Source organism: Nuphar pumila, chromosome 13, assembly GCF_984573655.1.
Source record: "Nuphar pumila chromosome 13, dmNupPumi1.hap1.1, whole genome shotgun sequence".
Lineage (NCBI taxonomy): Eukaryota > Viridiplantae > Streptophyta > Magnoliopsida > Nymphaeales > Nymphaeaceae > Nuphar > Nuphar pumila.
Window position 1 is genome coordinate 87989464 of NC_143261.1, and position 15576 is coordinate 88005039.

A 15576-nucleotide genomic window follows, 5' to 3' on the forward strand; every position below is an offset into this window, starting at 1 on the left:
TTCATGCTAAATTAAACATTTAGGGATACATGAAATCAATGCTAAACATTTAGGGATGGATTACTTTTTAAGTTAAATTATCAGATTTGCTTTTGCATACATGTCCCTATTTAATTGATACAAATTTAATTTTCACTTTCTTATAAACCCGCAGATACTAAAAAATAGACAAAGTTTCCAAGGTCCAAGGCAGTTCCCAGTTATGGATTAACATATAATTTATATTTTAATTACTAGGTTCTGCATTTGTTCCTCGACTGATATCAAGAATCCACACCATTAATCAGAACATTAAGAATCTTCACCTAATGCCGAGATATCAAGCAAATCTATATCTATTGATGCCATTTTTTTGGTATACCAATAACTACAACTGAGTCAATAATATCACTCCAAGGCAAAGTGGTTGAAGTTTCCTACAAACGTGACTGAGAACATGAACCACACATCAAGTTCTTGGAGACAACAAATGCATACGGTATTTAATATCCTCACGGTCTCCCATGACCGTCATTCAAGGTTCTCACCCCTTTAAGAGGGACACCAGAAAAGAAAATTATTACAATGTTTGGTCTCTTTTAGCATCTTAATTAATTAAAAGTTCTTCACACAAGAACAATTATGCAAATCCATATACAATAATATTTTTGGGCTCTTGCCCTGTCGCATCAATAATGTAGTTATTTCAAAAACCAATTTTCCAATAAATCATTTTGCAGTATAACATTTCATGAGACCCATCAGTGATTCAAACATTACCATAATCATATGGCATTGCAAGATTTTTCAGTCAATATGAAACACTCATAAATAATCAATTTTTCATGTTTATAACACAATTCATGGTACAATCATGACAATTTAATGAACGCATATTGAACCAGGAATAACAATCATACTGTATTGTCAGAGAAGTCAAAATAGTTAAAAATTCACATATTGAATAATTGTCCATGATATACTTTTGTTGTGAACTCTAGTAGTTGCAAAGGATGAAAACTCTCAACTGCATGGATTGTTTGTGACTTAGGAGAAGCTTCTACATATCTAAGAAGAACTACTCGCTACCAAGGAGAGTCATCTACAAGTCCGAGAACAACTGTTGGCTATAAATGAGAAGCTTCTACATGCCGAAGATATAGAGTTTCATGACCTCAAAGCACACGTGCAAGATTAACATCTATAAAGCTTACAACCCTTGGATTTCTTGGCAATTTGATCTTTAAGTTTTAAAGAAACATAAAATGTTTTGTAAATAACATACTTTTTTTATATTATGGTTGACATTTATGAATGTTATAATTCCTTATGATTTTTTTAAAGGAACATGAGATTTTATGTAGATAATAAGATTTTTATAATGTGTTTGAATGTATATATTATGTTTTAATATATAGATGTAGATATTATATTTGAAGAAATGAATGTATTGGCATGTTTTATATTGTGTTTGAATGTATGGATGTATTAATAGGGTTTGAAGGAGTTTGGACTCTAATGAGAAACAAAAAAATGAAAAAAAAAACAATAACTTTATATACGAATGAAAAAAATGTGAAGGTAAGAACATTTGCAACATATATTTTTGAAAGTCAGGATACATATTTGTGAACGTACATTCAGACTATGCAAGTTTTTAGTTAAAGGAGGTTCAGATGATAATTGCACAAAGGTTGTGATGTACGCAAACGTGTGACACAAACCTATAATTAGAAACCATGCAAAGGTAAGGACATTCACAACACATATTTGTGAATGTCAGACATACATTTTTAGACGTACTCTAGACTTTGTATGAGTTTTTAGTTAAAAGATATTTACATGATAATTGCATGAAGGTTGTGATATCTGTAAATGTGTGATAAAAACCTGCAATAAGAAAACATGTGAAGAAAACATATTTGTGAACTTCATGCATACATTTGCGAGCGTATGTTTTGATTTTAAGCGAGTTTTTAGTTACAGGAGCTTCACATGATATTTGTGCGGATATCAGGACTGTCGCAAATATATGAAGCGAACCTGTCAAGCTCAAGCTTTTAAATTCTAAAAGGTTCGCATCGGGCTTGCGAATCTCCTAAGATCTAAGCATTTTAGATGCAAATCTCCTATGTTGGGATTTATGATGGTCATGTTCGCAAATACTCTATGCAGATTTTATCAAGTCCACGAAATATTCATGTGACTCACCTTTTAAAATGTTATGACCTTCAGAATACATACATATCTATCGCACGAACATCAACATATTCGCTTGTGCGAAGAGTAAAAATGTCCTAAAAAAGTTGAGAATCAAAATATTGGGCACAAAGAAGATTTCAGCAAATTGTGAGGCATTTTTCAAGATTATATCATTTTACAAGGATGGTACGCTAGTGTCAAAAGATGCCCTCATTACCTTAACATGAGTATGTTAGAACTCAATGGCTAAAACTAGAATTTTGAAAAACTGAGATCCCAAGCCTAAAGACATGTTCTTAATATTGTTGTCTTTAGAATTCCAATCACCTCACTTCAAGATTTTTGAAGATGTGAACTGGGTCTACAGGATATAACTAGGTTTGGACCTCAAAAGTGTCCCTACTTTGCAAGACTAGGTGACCTCTCCCATGCATGAACTTGCAAGGCAAACAAGAGCCAAAATAATAGAAAGTAAGAGCTTGAAAATCAAAAAATCTGAAATGAACGAAAATAAAGGCTTTTTATAAAACTAGGAGGGCTAACAAGATTTTGGGGGATAAACAAGATTGAATGATCATAAATTCAACATTTTAAAAAATAAAAAAATGATCTTGGAAAATCACCCACCTTTGACTAACTGTCAAGGACCTCCAGAACGACTCAACAGTTACAAAGCCTTATAATCACCATTTAAATGCTCTCAATCAAGTCAATTCAATGCGAGAAACTGAAAAACAAAGTTTATTCAGTCAAAAGGTCAAACTGAGGTTGGTTCGATCAAAACAAACACGTCTCATAATGCATCTCATGCAGTTGCAAAGTGCATCATTAAAGCACCACATTGTGCCTCAAGTAGCCTTTCACTCAAACGCCTTTATACATGTGCACACGTGTGGCAGGTCAGTGCTTTGTGTAGCAATGTCGACAACCCACCCTAAGGCACAAGGATTAAGTATTAAAATAGAGAAAAAACCATTTAAACCACCAAAAATTTCACCCCCTTTTTAAATATGAGACTATATATATTTCAAAGGCATTTTTGGTAAGAAACAATAAATGAACCAAATCTTTATGCAAAGCAAGTGATATGTATGTTCCCATCATAAACATAGCTTATTTTGAAGCTTTTTTCAACATGGGGAGAGGGCTGGCTGGCATATCGAAAGGAAATCCTTCTAAGTTGGAGACCTGGTGGCTTCGAAAGGGTGCATTGTTAGAGCTTTTACATGAGGGCCAATTCTTTCTTTCTATTTTTGCACAATTAAGTGATACCTCAACACTTATTGTAATGGTCTAATTCTTTCAATATTTTATTACAAGTATGATTTCCTTTTAAAAAAAAATGACTACTGTAATTGAATAAAAAATTCTGTTATGCACGCAATATGTATATCAAACAACTTGTTTTTGTGAAAAATGATAGGGAAGCATATATGTTGAAAAAAACTGTATATATATATATATATAGAGAGAGAGAGAGAGTAATGAGCTGGTGCTGCGCCTTTTCTCATTCTGTCCCGTTAGGCCCCTTCAAAAATCATAATTTTTTGTGTTTTTTCTCACATCTAACACCATAGATGTGATCTATAGGTTTTGTTTAGCGAGAACCGGCTTTTGGATCACCGAAATCTGACCTGTACACTGTTTTTCGGTGATCCAACATCAATGAATATAAAAGCATTACTTTTTCCTTACTCATAAAAATACATTTTTTTGTCAAAAAAACATGATCCAAGAGTCGATTCTTATTAAATTGAGCATGATAAACACATCTGATAGTTTAGATCTATCATAAAACACTTCAAATTATGGGGCATAACAAGAAAAGGGGGCCTAATGGGCAGGTGCCTAAAGCTTTTTATCCCTACTGCGTGCCTACCGAGCTTGGATAGGGTTTTCAAATTGTTTTTCAAAATTATGACCCTACAAATGTGATGGTCGATTTGTTAGAAAATCACACTTGGATTATGTTTTTTGAGAAAAATGATTTTTAAGCATTAAATAGCTTTTAAAATTGTAGAGGGTTGATTTTTTAATCTTATAAAAACCTAACTTGTGTTGGAATTGGATGATCCAAAAGTTTGTTCCCACAAAATCAAGCATGTAGATAACATTTGTATGGTAAAATTTTAGAAAAAATATACACAATCTTTCCAAAGCTTGGTAGATTCACGATAGGCACAAAAAAGTGTCAGGTACTTACCCATCACTATATATATATATATATATATAGTAACACGTAGGTGCATGATCACTTTCAAACATGACCAAACAAACTCGCGTGGAGTGTCCATCGCTGGTGTGATGGATGCTCCTTGCTTGTTTCCGCCGAACAAGGGCTTTAGCAGTGACAAAAAATTGCCGCTAAAGGTCTAATTACCTTTAGCAACGACAAAAGTTGCCACTAAAGGTCTTGTTCGATGGAACACGTGCAAAGCATCCATCATGGGCGCGAGTTCGTTTTGGTCATGTTCAAAAGTGATCATGCACCTACGAGTTTTTCTATATATATATATATATATATATATATATATATATATATATAGAGAGAGAGAGAGAGAGAGAGAGAGAGTAATGGGTAGGTGTATAATGATAAGTGGTGAATGAGTTTTTCAGAGTTTTTTTGTTTTATAATTTTTTGAGACTCCAAATATCATTTTTTTTTCATCGAAAACACATGATCTAGGTGTGGATTCCTCATAAATTGACTATGCCCAACACATTTATAGAGTTGGAACTGCAAAAAAAACACTAGAAGGGCAAAAAAACCCATTTAGCACGTATCAATTTCACACCTACCCATATCTCTCTCTCTCTCTCTCTATATATATATATATAATATATATATATATATAGAGAGAGAGAGAGATGGATAAGTGCTTGACACTTTTTTGTGCCTACCGAGACTGGATAGAAGTTTTGAGGTTGTTTTTTAAAAAATCTGACCCTACAAATGTGTTCTATGTGATCGATTTGTTAGGAAATCACACAATCATTTTTTTTGAGAAAAAAAAGATGATTTTTTAAGTAGTGAATATTTTTTAAAGTTGTAGACCGCTGATTTTTTAATCTTATAAAACCTAACTTGGCGTTGGAATCAGACAATTCAAAAGTTGATTCCCACAAAATCAAACATGTAGATAACATCTGTATGGTCAGATTTAAAAAAAAATAGAAACAATCTTTCCAAAGATCGGTAGGCATAAAAAGCATTAGGCACCTACCCATTACTCCGTCTCTCTCTATGTATATACATATATAGAGAGAGTGATGGATAAGTGTTGGCACTTTTTTGTGCGTACCGAGCTTGGATAGAGGTTTTTCATGTTGTTTTTCAAAAATCTGACCCCACAAATGTGTTCTATATGGTCGATTTGCTAGAAAATCACTATTGATTCATTTTTTTGAGAAAAAAGATGAATTTTTAAGTAGTGAATATTTTTTAAAGTTGCAGCCCGTTGATTTTTTAATCTTACAAAACCTAACTTGGTGTTGGAATCCGACAATCCAAAAGTTGATTCCCACAAAATCAAGCATGTAGATCACATCTGTATGGTCAGATTTTAGAAGAAAATAAAAACAATCTTTTCAAAGCTCGTTAGGCACAAAAAGCATTAGGCACCTACCCATTACTCTCTCTCTCTCTCTATATATATATATAGAGAGAGAGAGAGAGAAAGAGAGAGAGAGTAATGGGTAGGTGCACGCTGGAGTTTACATAGCAATTTTTTTTCTGCCACTAAATCTAACCATGTAGTGTGATGTACATGTTCCATTTAGCATATATCAATTTCACACCTACTCATTTCTCTCTCTCTCTCTCTCTCTCTCTCTCTCTCTCTCTATATATATATATATATATATATATATATATATATATATATATATATATATATATATATATATATATATATATATATAGAGAGAGAGAGAGAGAGAGAGAGAGAGAGAGAGAGAGCATGACACTTTTTGCTGCCTACCGAGCTTGGATAGAGGTTTTCTAGTTGTTTTTTCAAAAATCTGACCCTACAAATGTGTTCTATATGATCGATTTGCTAGAAAAATCACACTTGAATATTTTTTAAAGTTGCAGCCCGCTGATTTTTTAATCTTATAAAACCTAACTTGGTGTTGAAACCGGACAATCCAAAAGTTGATTCCCACAAAATCAAGCATGCCACATCTGTATGGTCAGATTTTAGAAGAAAATAGAAACAATCTTTCCAAAGCTCGGTAGGCATAAAAAGTATTAGGCACCTACCCATTACTCTCTCTCTCTCTCTCTCTCTCTCTCTCTCTATATATATATATATATATATATATATATATATATATATATAGAGAGAGAGAGAGAGAGAGAGAGAGAGAAGTGTCTGGCACTTTTTTGTGCCTACAAGCTTGGATAGAGGTTTTTGGGTTGTTTTTCAAAAATCTGACCCTACAGATGTGTTCTATATGATCGATTTGCTAGAAAATCACAATTGAATAATTTTTTTGAGAAAAAAAGATGATTTTTTAAGTAGTGAATATTTTTTAAAGTTGCAGCCCGCTGATTTTTTAATCTTATAAAACCTAACTTGGTGTTGAAACCGAACAATCCAAAAGTTGATTCTAACAAAATCAAGCATGTAGATCACCTGTATGGTCAGATTTTAGAAGAAAATAGAAACAATCTTTTCAAAGCTCAGTAGGCACAAAAAGCATTAGGCACCTACCCATATATATATATATATTGCACGCTGTTTTTACAATCAATGTCATATATGTATTCAGTGTGGTAGATCTGCTAGGAATCCAACCTATTTTTTAATTCAGTAAATCTTCGTGCATAGACGGCAGTTAATTTTTGTATCGATAAGGAAAATATGCACACACCTGTGATTCAAATGTTAATCCCTACTAAATGAAGCATGTAGATCACATCTGTAGGGTTAGGGTTTGTAAAAAAAAACAAATGTTTGCTAGGCCGATTGCACATGCTATCAACCGTAGCAAATACATTCCCATTGTGTGTTTAACACAATAGTCCAATCAATCTGCTCTTTCAAACAAAGTTTATGCGGTTGTACATATACACTTTCTGCAATTGGGGGAAACAACCTTCTTAGCTACACAATAAGGCATATTTTTCACCAATTTGACTGCACATTGCATTCATAAGAATCCAGTGGAAACACTGACTACGCAATGCACCATATCAAGTGCTCATGCACATAATCTGTTAGAGAAAAAAATTAAATCAGAAAGTAACGAACAACATTTCACCATTTTATGTCAGTCTCTCTTGTCTAATGACAAAACATTTGATACAAGAGAGAGAAAATGCACATTACAATATCATCACCACCAGCATCAGTGTTAGCTTCTACTACATACATCAAGTACCTGCAACACTAATGCTATTCGCAAGACCAATGACTTGACACCAAACGAATGGAAAGCAGAAAAACTCTTGTATTGTGTACACAAAAGAATTAAACCATCAAAGTAACGAAAACGTACTGACCAGCTTTTGAAGTTTGAACCATATTTGCTACTGTAACTAAAACCTGATCCCCAATCTCCAGGTTATCGCTACACAGCCGAAGTCTACTGCAAAATCAAGAACAATGCATTAGCCTAAAACAAGAAAAATAAGATTCCCAGCAGAATTAACAAAAGATTCGCATCGTCTCTGCATCCTAGTTCTTGCGATTGAACGAGAAGCTTGTATACCTGCTTCTCAAGCCAGAGTTCCTACCAAATTACTCTTCGAACCGCATTTACTCGCCTGATACTCCTCCATTTCCTTCACCCACAGATCGGCAAACTCACAATTCTTCCATGCCTCAAACCAAGGCCCGCCAAGGGTATAATGTATCGCTTTGGGGAGCGTCTTAGGGTCGCCCTCGACGACCCGATTATGCCCAACAAGGAAGTTCCAGACGAAAGGAATCGAACCGATCTCACCGTCATCTAGCCACATAAATCGATGCAGAAACGCACCTGTGTGGGTATTCACAACTTCGGGCGTCAGAATGCGATTTTTCGGGTGCCCGCAATTGTACAACACCATCGACGACCAGTTCTTCCTCGGGTAGGTGGTCTGAACGGCTCCGTCCATCTTGGTGGTCTCTTTGGGCGTGTAATCGTGCTGAACGCACATGACCGCGTACTCGTCCTCCATCAATTCCACCAATTCATTGATGTCTGTCGTGTAGAGGAAATCGCAGTCGACGAAGAGGGCCCATCCATCGAACCCCGTGAGGAAAGGGGTGAGGAACCTACTGAACGAGAACTCCGTGCTCTCCGTCGGCCCCCTCTCCCTCCAATACAGATTCCTCTTCCGCAGATCGGACTGCACAATCGGGAAAATCTCTACCGGAATCGAAGAGCGCTTCAAGATGGAGTACCGGCATACCTCGAAAGCCAGGTCCTCGCGGGGATCGTACCCTATGAAGATCTTGAACGTCCGAAACCCCAAACGCTTCGCCACCGACTCGCCGGAATCCACCGGATCTCCGCCGTTCGCCACCGGAGAGTCCAATTTCGAGCTCTTGTGCAGCAATCCCTCTTCCTTCTCCCCCGATCCGTCCAGCAGAGCGGCCAATCCCGGCCGACGACCTTCCTCGTTCAGACTCTCCCCCATTTCTTCCCGATCCCTCGAGTTCTCGTCTCCCTCGGAATTCGCGAGCACCGGAAACGACGCGAGACCGAATCCGAGCCCCAATCCCACGACGGTAGGTACATTACCCAAACGAGATCTGGCGAATCTGGAACGGATAGAATCCGCAGATTTCGAGAAATGGCGAGACAAATGTCCAGATCTGCCGAAGTTGCTCGCGATCTGGCGAGATCCGGATCCAAACGAAGAAATTGTAACGCGATCGAGATGAGAGGAGGAGCGAAGCCTCTTGAGGAATCGGCGGAGCAGAACTCCCATGGTTTTCTTTTCCCTCTTCTCTGGTTCTCAGGAAAGACACGAAGAAACGACAAAAGTTTGTTTCCGTGATCTTGGCCCAACTTTTATGGATTTCGTTCGTCCTATTATCGGGGAAGGGAATTCGTTTTTATTTATACGCCGCGCGAGAATAACGCGGGTTTGCTTTTTAAAAGCTTTTTAGAGTATTTAACTTAAAGCCCGGGATTTATCATTTAATTCTCTGAAAACCCACCATGTTCTGGTTATTACATTTAACTGCCTCTTTTTATTTGCCTAAGACTTTTTTAGTCTTTTCCATTTTATAGGCTTTTGTTACTCATGTCAACGATGAGGCATTATAGCCTCTGCTGGACTAAACAAAGGTCGACCAGACCAGATGACGTTAGGGGTTAGGACCATGTGGCGTTGAGATGTGAAATAATAAAATAGGCAGTTATGCAATCAACGTGTCAACGGGTCGGGTTTGGTTCAGACCCATGTGAAACCAGACCTGACTCTATTTTCGGGTATAGTATCAGATCCAGACTCAGGTCTAATTGGACCCACTATAAGAAAAACCATACTCAGACCCCGATAAAAATTACATGAACCAGACCCGGATCATACCTGGTAAAACAATATTTTTTTCATTTTTACATAAAAAAATTGCAGATCTTAATCAAAATTCGGGTCAGGCTTGGGTCGGGTATAAAATTTTACAAACTATACTCGGGTCCATGTATTAATCAGACCTTTGGGTTCTAACTCGGGTCTTAATCAGGTCTTCTTATTTATCTCCATACCTGAACTCTATAGGGTTTGGTTTGGGTCGGGTCTAGGTAAAACTGACCCATTGACAACCCTACCCATAAGAGCTTCGCTTATCTGGTAGGGGTGACTTGTAAATGTCACCAAGTTGATGGGACATCACAAGCTCAAAACCCATGAGTAGCATTCTTTGTCGTAAGGTTGAACCTAGATGTACTCCTCAGTGGGAAAGGGGACCTCAAGGGTTTTACCAACCATAGGCTCGTCGGTATGCGACGGGTGATGGGGGACTTTCTTGCTTGGACTATAAAAAAAAATACAGTTATGCATGTATTAAATCGTTAAGATTTTTGGTAATTAGTTAAACTGCTAATTTTCTAAGCATTAAAAGTATAATTTGTTGACTTGGCTATTGTACCCACTAGTAGGGATATAAATGGCTCATATTCAAATCAGATATGGCCAATACTATATTCAATTAATTGGATGTTGTGATGAAAACTATAAACAATATGTAAGAATATTCTCAATCACATATTGTACTTTTCAATATCGTCGCTTATATCGGAGGGTTGTTATAGTCTTCAAGATTATCGCCTATCAATCACTCATTCTTATCTCATCTTGATTATTTTTCATGTTAGTTGTAAATAAAAATTATTTATTTGAATCATGTATATGTATAAATATGTGAGTTAGAGATTCAATAAAACAAAAAAAGAAAAAAGAAAAAAAGAGAGAATATGAGAGTTTTTTTGGTGAATGTAGGCATTTTGTCGAACCACGTATATGTTTGTTATTCCTTTATTTCTGTAATATATATGATTTTTTGAATAAATAAAAGATATTTTTTTTTAACAAATTGAGTTAAACTATATATATATATATATATCATTCTAGAGAAAAAAGAAAGTTAAAGGCAAAATCATAATTTTTTTTATCTATTTTTAGAATTTTAAATATAAAATTGCATTCGTATCAAAATTCTAAAAGGAACGATCTTGATTTCATAAAAATCGAAGTTATAATGCATTTGGAGCACTCCTGACAAGTTTTGGGGGCATAGTGATAATTTTTGCAAATTTTAAGGATAAATATGACATGAAGGTCATAGTTGTCCCACTCCTTGTTGACCAAATTCAGTCAAACCCCATATAACTCCTCTTTATTCAAAACCATATCTTTTAATAAGCCTAGAGGTCAAATAAAGTTTTCACTAAAGACCTACTTAGAAAACAAATTAAGTAAAAAGCTAATTAAACTAACTTAGGTAACTAAACTAAAAAACTAACTAACTTAGTTGAAACATAACTAAACCACCTCTCAAAACCATGGGGAATGAGCTCCTTGATTTCTAAAGGAAGGGGTTGCTTGGTCTTTTCAAGTGGCAAGTAAATATTGTCACTTGGCATTATCTCCTTCACCTCTAACCCCAATAAATACCCCCACGTCTCCTCCATTTTCCCTCATTCTCAACTCAGCTCCCCCACTCTCTTGCTCTTCCCTCTCTTCTCTAGCTCTCTAGAGGTTCCCCTTACTCTATGGTGGTTCTCCCTTAGCCACCTCCTCTCCCTCCTAGGTAGGCTAGCCCATCCTCTCCCTTCTTAGCTTAGCTAATCCTTAAGTTTAGATTCAACCCTTGATTTGAATCTAGCCTAGCTTACTTCTCCCTAAAACCAAGCAGGTTTGAGCTTAAGCCTTGATTTATCTAGTCTTCCCCTCTCCTAATTACACTTAGTTTGACCAAAACCTTACTAGGTCTAACTTGGCTAGGCTCCACCTTCCTCCACCCTAGTTAAGCTCTGTCCAAGTTAACTTAACTAAGCAAAGTTCAATTTTGCTTCGATGAAGTACGACCTCGAAAGAATTGCCGAAGTCATCGGAGAAAAATTCTCCCGAGTTATTTTAAAAAAAAATTGCTTCTATCAACGAACTTCCGAAGGTAGAATCTTCTCTAGTCAAATACTCATAAATTGTATAATGTTTAATATATGCAATTATATTAGACTTATGCAATTCTGAGTATTTGCTTACTTATGATTTCTCAAAAATATTGATCAGTTATTAATAATTTTTCCAAAAAAATATGAGTATTTTACAAATACCATAAGTAAAGAGGGCTTCTCAAGAAAATAAATATTCTAAGAAAAGAGTGAAGTGTTTTCAAAATAATAAATACTTTATAACATATTCACCCTATAGAGAATAAATGACTTTTTATTTATGAAAATCCTAAGAGTCATAGTGACCTATAAAACATACAATCAGCTCCAAGAACAAGAGCCAAGGTTCAAGGAACCTTTGAGATTCAACCTAAAATACTTTAAGAGTATGAAAAATATGATAGTCAGGATATGCCTAAATAAGCAGAGTGCTCAGAAGGGCCAAGAGTGCCAGAGCAACACTAAGTGATTAGATAATCACACACACCTAAAGTAACATCCTCCTTCAGAGGCACAATCTTGTATGGATCCGCCAAGATCAGCAGAGTGCGTAGAAAGGCCAAGAGTGTCAGAGAAATACTTGAAAAATAAGATAATCCATACACACATCTAAAGTAACATCCACCTTCACAGGTGTAAGTTTGCATATACAGAGCTTTCACTGAATGAGAGGGAACATATAATTGTCATAAAACATTGGCTACTCAAATGAGGTACGCGAGCTATCGGTGCCCTAGAATGCCCAAAGAGAGGCAGACATATAAAATACTTACTAAGAAAGAAAAACTCTCAATTTTTCATTCAGATCTAGGCCTACCTTGGAGAGGGTAGGAGGTACAAACTCTGATGGATATTATTGAAAATTTTCCCTTCGAGTAGTAATGACTCGATGTCCCTAGCCATAAGAGATACGAGACATGATCTACTATAGATGAATCCTAGGTGGGTAGTTTTCATACTTTTGTAGAAGCTTAGGGTGTATCATTTTTTCTAGCCCAAGGTGAACTTCTTTCTCGGTTATTGAACCGCCCCGTGCAGAGTCACAAAACCAATTATCATACGAGGTATTAAAACACATAGCATAATAAACCCCCATATGATCTCAGCTGACTCGAAGTTTTTCTTGTGAGTACCTACACTGAAAGTTAAATATTGAAACTTAAGTTTAACAAAATCACACTATTGCATGCATGTTATAACACAAGACAAACTCTCAGTTTTATGAACACTAAATTGTAAATATTAGATGTTATGCCTTTTACTTGAAATTGATAAGATACTTACCAGACTATCACAAGTCTGACCTTGTTATTGTAAAATTTTAGGTGAGCAATAAACAAGAGAAGGCGTGAGGCAAGGGCAGTATTATGAACCAACAACTTTCAGGATGTCGGGACAGTTTAGAATGCTTTTTGTAGTATCATTTTGAATCTTAAGTTGTAAAACAATTTTTGAAACGTTGATATATATATGAATGTGTAAATTTTGTTATGAAACTTTGTTTATACTTTGATTTCTAAGAAGTGTTTTCCTCGACTTGTGACCCACCGAAATTGTCTAATCTGAATTTTAAGTCATAGAAGCATGTTTTCCGTTGTTTAAAAGTTCAAAACAAAAATTTTCAAATTTTTACACAAAAAACTTGGGTCATGAATTTCAGGGCATTACAGACATGGTATTAGAGTTTAGGATCCTGAAAAGTTCTTAATCAAAATTTGCCTTGTCTCTGACATCTCACTATAAGTATTATACCTTCACTAATATTTTACTAATATTATCTAACTTAGCATATCTTAGAAATGCTAAGAAGTTGTTCTGAATAGATGTCTTACAATGACATGATTGAGGCTATCAATGCCTTGAGTAAGGCAACCAAACACTAAGGAAGAGACATATGCAACATGAAACTATAAATCCAAGCATTATTTTGCAGGGCACCCAACCCCGAGCAATTGGGTAAATGTCATTGATGCCACGTAATGCATCCAGAATACTTATGTCTACTGGAGCAGTTAGACTGTCGATTTTATGATATAGAAGGGCATACTCACATTGAGTTCTACATTAGAAAAGGTTACGAGCGACGACAATGAGTTGTAGAAAACTTGATGTAGAATCACATGTCAATAGTCCAGAGATAAAAATCATCTCTTTAGACACATCTACGAGTATGATAAATCCAGGAGGACCTGCCAACATTCCAGCATCGCCCGAATATACACTAACATCGCCCGAATACACACCTGCAATACCTCCTTACTCGTTAATCTATGGTTCAGCTGACTTTGAGTACCATCTAAACACACAAATTTACACACCGACGTCATCTCCAGTCTATAATCCATCCCCATCATCCTACCCTCAACACAAGGCAAGGAAGACTGAGAATAAAAAGAAATACATGAGACTGTACTCTCAACACCCATAGGAGGAATTATAGGAATGATTGTTTTGGAGTCAGTTTGTTGAACTCCAAATAGATAGTTGGCTTTTTTTGATAACTAGCTCTACTAGTAATTTTATATCTATTTGCGGATATTATTAATGTTATTTTCGTGCATGTATCTGTTACATATTATAATTGAGCCATTCTAATATGAAAAAGATGACTCGCCAAATGAGAAGGAATTTGACTCTACCCAATGAATGGGCAGAACAATGAGGGTTCGTCATGGAGACCCTCAATACTCTTGTCACAGTTATTTGAGACCGGCCCCGCGATAGACAAGGCCAGAAGTTCATTCCCATAAATTGTAACCCAAGAGGGGTTACATACGAAAAATTTCTAAAGTTAGAACCTCCGACATTCACTGAAAAGGGCGACTCAAAGATGACAGAAAGCTAGGTCGAGGAAATTGAATAAGCTTTCTTATTATTGTCAAGAAGACAAACTTTGGTACATATAGGTTAAAAGATAACGCTCAGAAATGGTGGGACATTGTCAAAGGAATTCATTTCTCTGAAAATGACGTAATTCCCTGAGAAGGCTTTCGAAGGATCTTTTTAGAGAACTAGTGTCTTCTACATCCAAGGGATAAGAAGAAAGTAGAATTCAACGAGTTAAGCCAAGAAAACATGAACTTAGTTGACTACACCACTAGGTTTCAAAACTTGGAAAGATATTGTCCCAACCTATTCACCGGCAATCGTGAGAGACCGAATAAATACATCAGGGGACTAAAGGAAGGGCTTCACTTCAAAGTCTTGACAAGCATGCCACAAACTTTCCTGATAGCTGTAACTGCGGCCACTTTGCTGAATGACGAATATGAGTGATTGAAGGAAAGTTTTAACAAAAGGAAGACAACGGAACAATGAGGAAACGATAAGAGGTCGTATCCTAGTGGCCAGACACAACGATGACCATTTCGAAAGAAGTTCAGCGGAAAAAACTCCAATGCACCCACTCAAAAACCATCCCAGCAAAAAAAACTCGTGCCCCAACAGCAATCCAACACCTCCTACCACAAGTGTAGTAGACAATATTTGGGACAGTCGTGCCCCAAGGACACAAGAAGTTGCTTATATTGTGGCAAGATGGCCACTACATCAAAGATTGCCGCAAGAAGGCAGCATATAATCATAGGAGAGCCTTAGGAGAAGGACAATCATCCCAGCAGCCTCAGCCTCAGTAGCAACCACAAAAACCAATAGCAGGTCACATCAACACTAACTACAAAAGTCCCTATAACGAGCATTTGTAGGGGATAACCAAAAACCCTTAATTCTAAATTGGATATGCGATAAATCCGTTACATAATTAAGATCCAAATTTTAAATAAA

The 15576-nt window shown here is 36.3% G+C and overlaps 1 protein-coding gene across 7 annotated transcripts; it reads right to left on the bottom strand.

Moving 5' to 3' along the window:
- Positions 1 to 7101: 7101 nt before the first annotated feature.
- Positions 7102 to 9207, bottom strand: LOC149819034 (protein CDI-like). Of its 7 annotated transcripts, none has more exons than XR_016427181.1 (3): positions 7897 to 9183; positions 7688 to 7770; positions 7102 to 7399 (listed from the first exon to the last, which is right to left on the bottom strand). XR_016427181.1 is itself a non-coding variant. In XM_089984749.1 (3 exons), exons 1-2 carry the CDS (start codon positions 9101 to 9103, stop codon positions 7724 to 7726), a joined length of 987 nt encoding a protein of 328 aa, XP_089840875.1. In that variant the 5' UTR covers positions 9104 to 9183; the 3' UTR covers positions 7102 to 7399; positions 7688 to 7723. The 7 variants fall into 7 exon arrangements, 5 of the variants coding, with proteins under 5 accessions (XP_089840875.1, XP_089840872.1, XP_089840873.1 ...); XR_016427180.1 differs by having other exon boundaries at positions 7688 to 7773; XM_089984749.1 differs by having other exon boundaries at positions 7688 to 7773; positions 8167 to 9183.
- Between the last annotated feature and the right edge of the window lie 6369 nt (positions 9208 to 15576).

What these genes read in the sequence shown, in the direction of transcription:
- LOC149819034 (XM_089984746.1), bottom strand. Translation starts at nt 9,103, where the DNA reads ATGGGAGTTCTGCTCCGCCGATTCCTCAAGAGGCTTCGCTCCTCCTCT.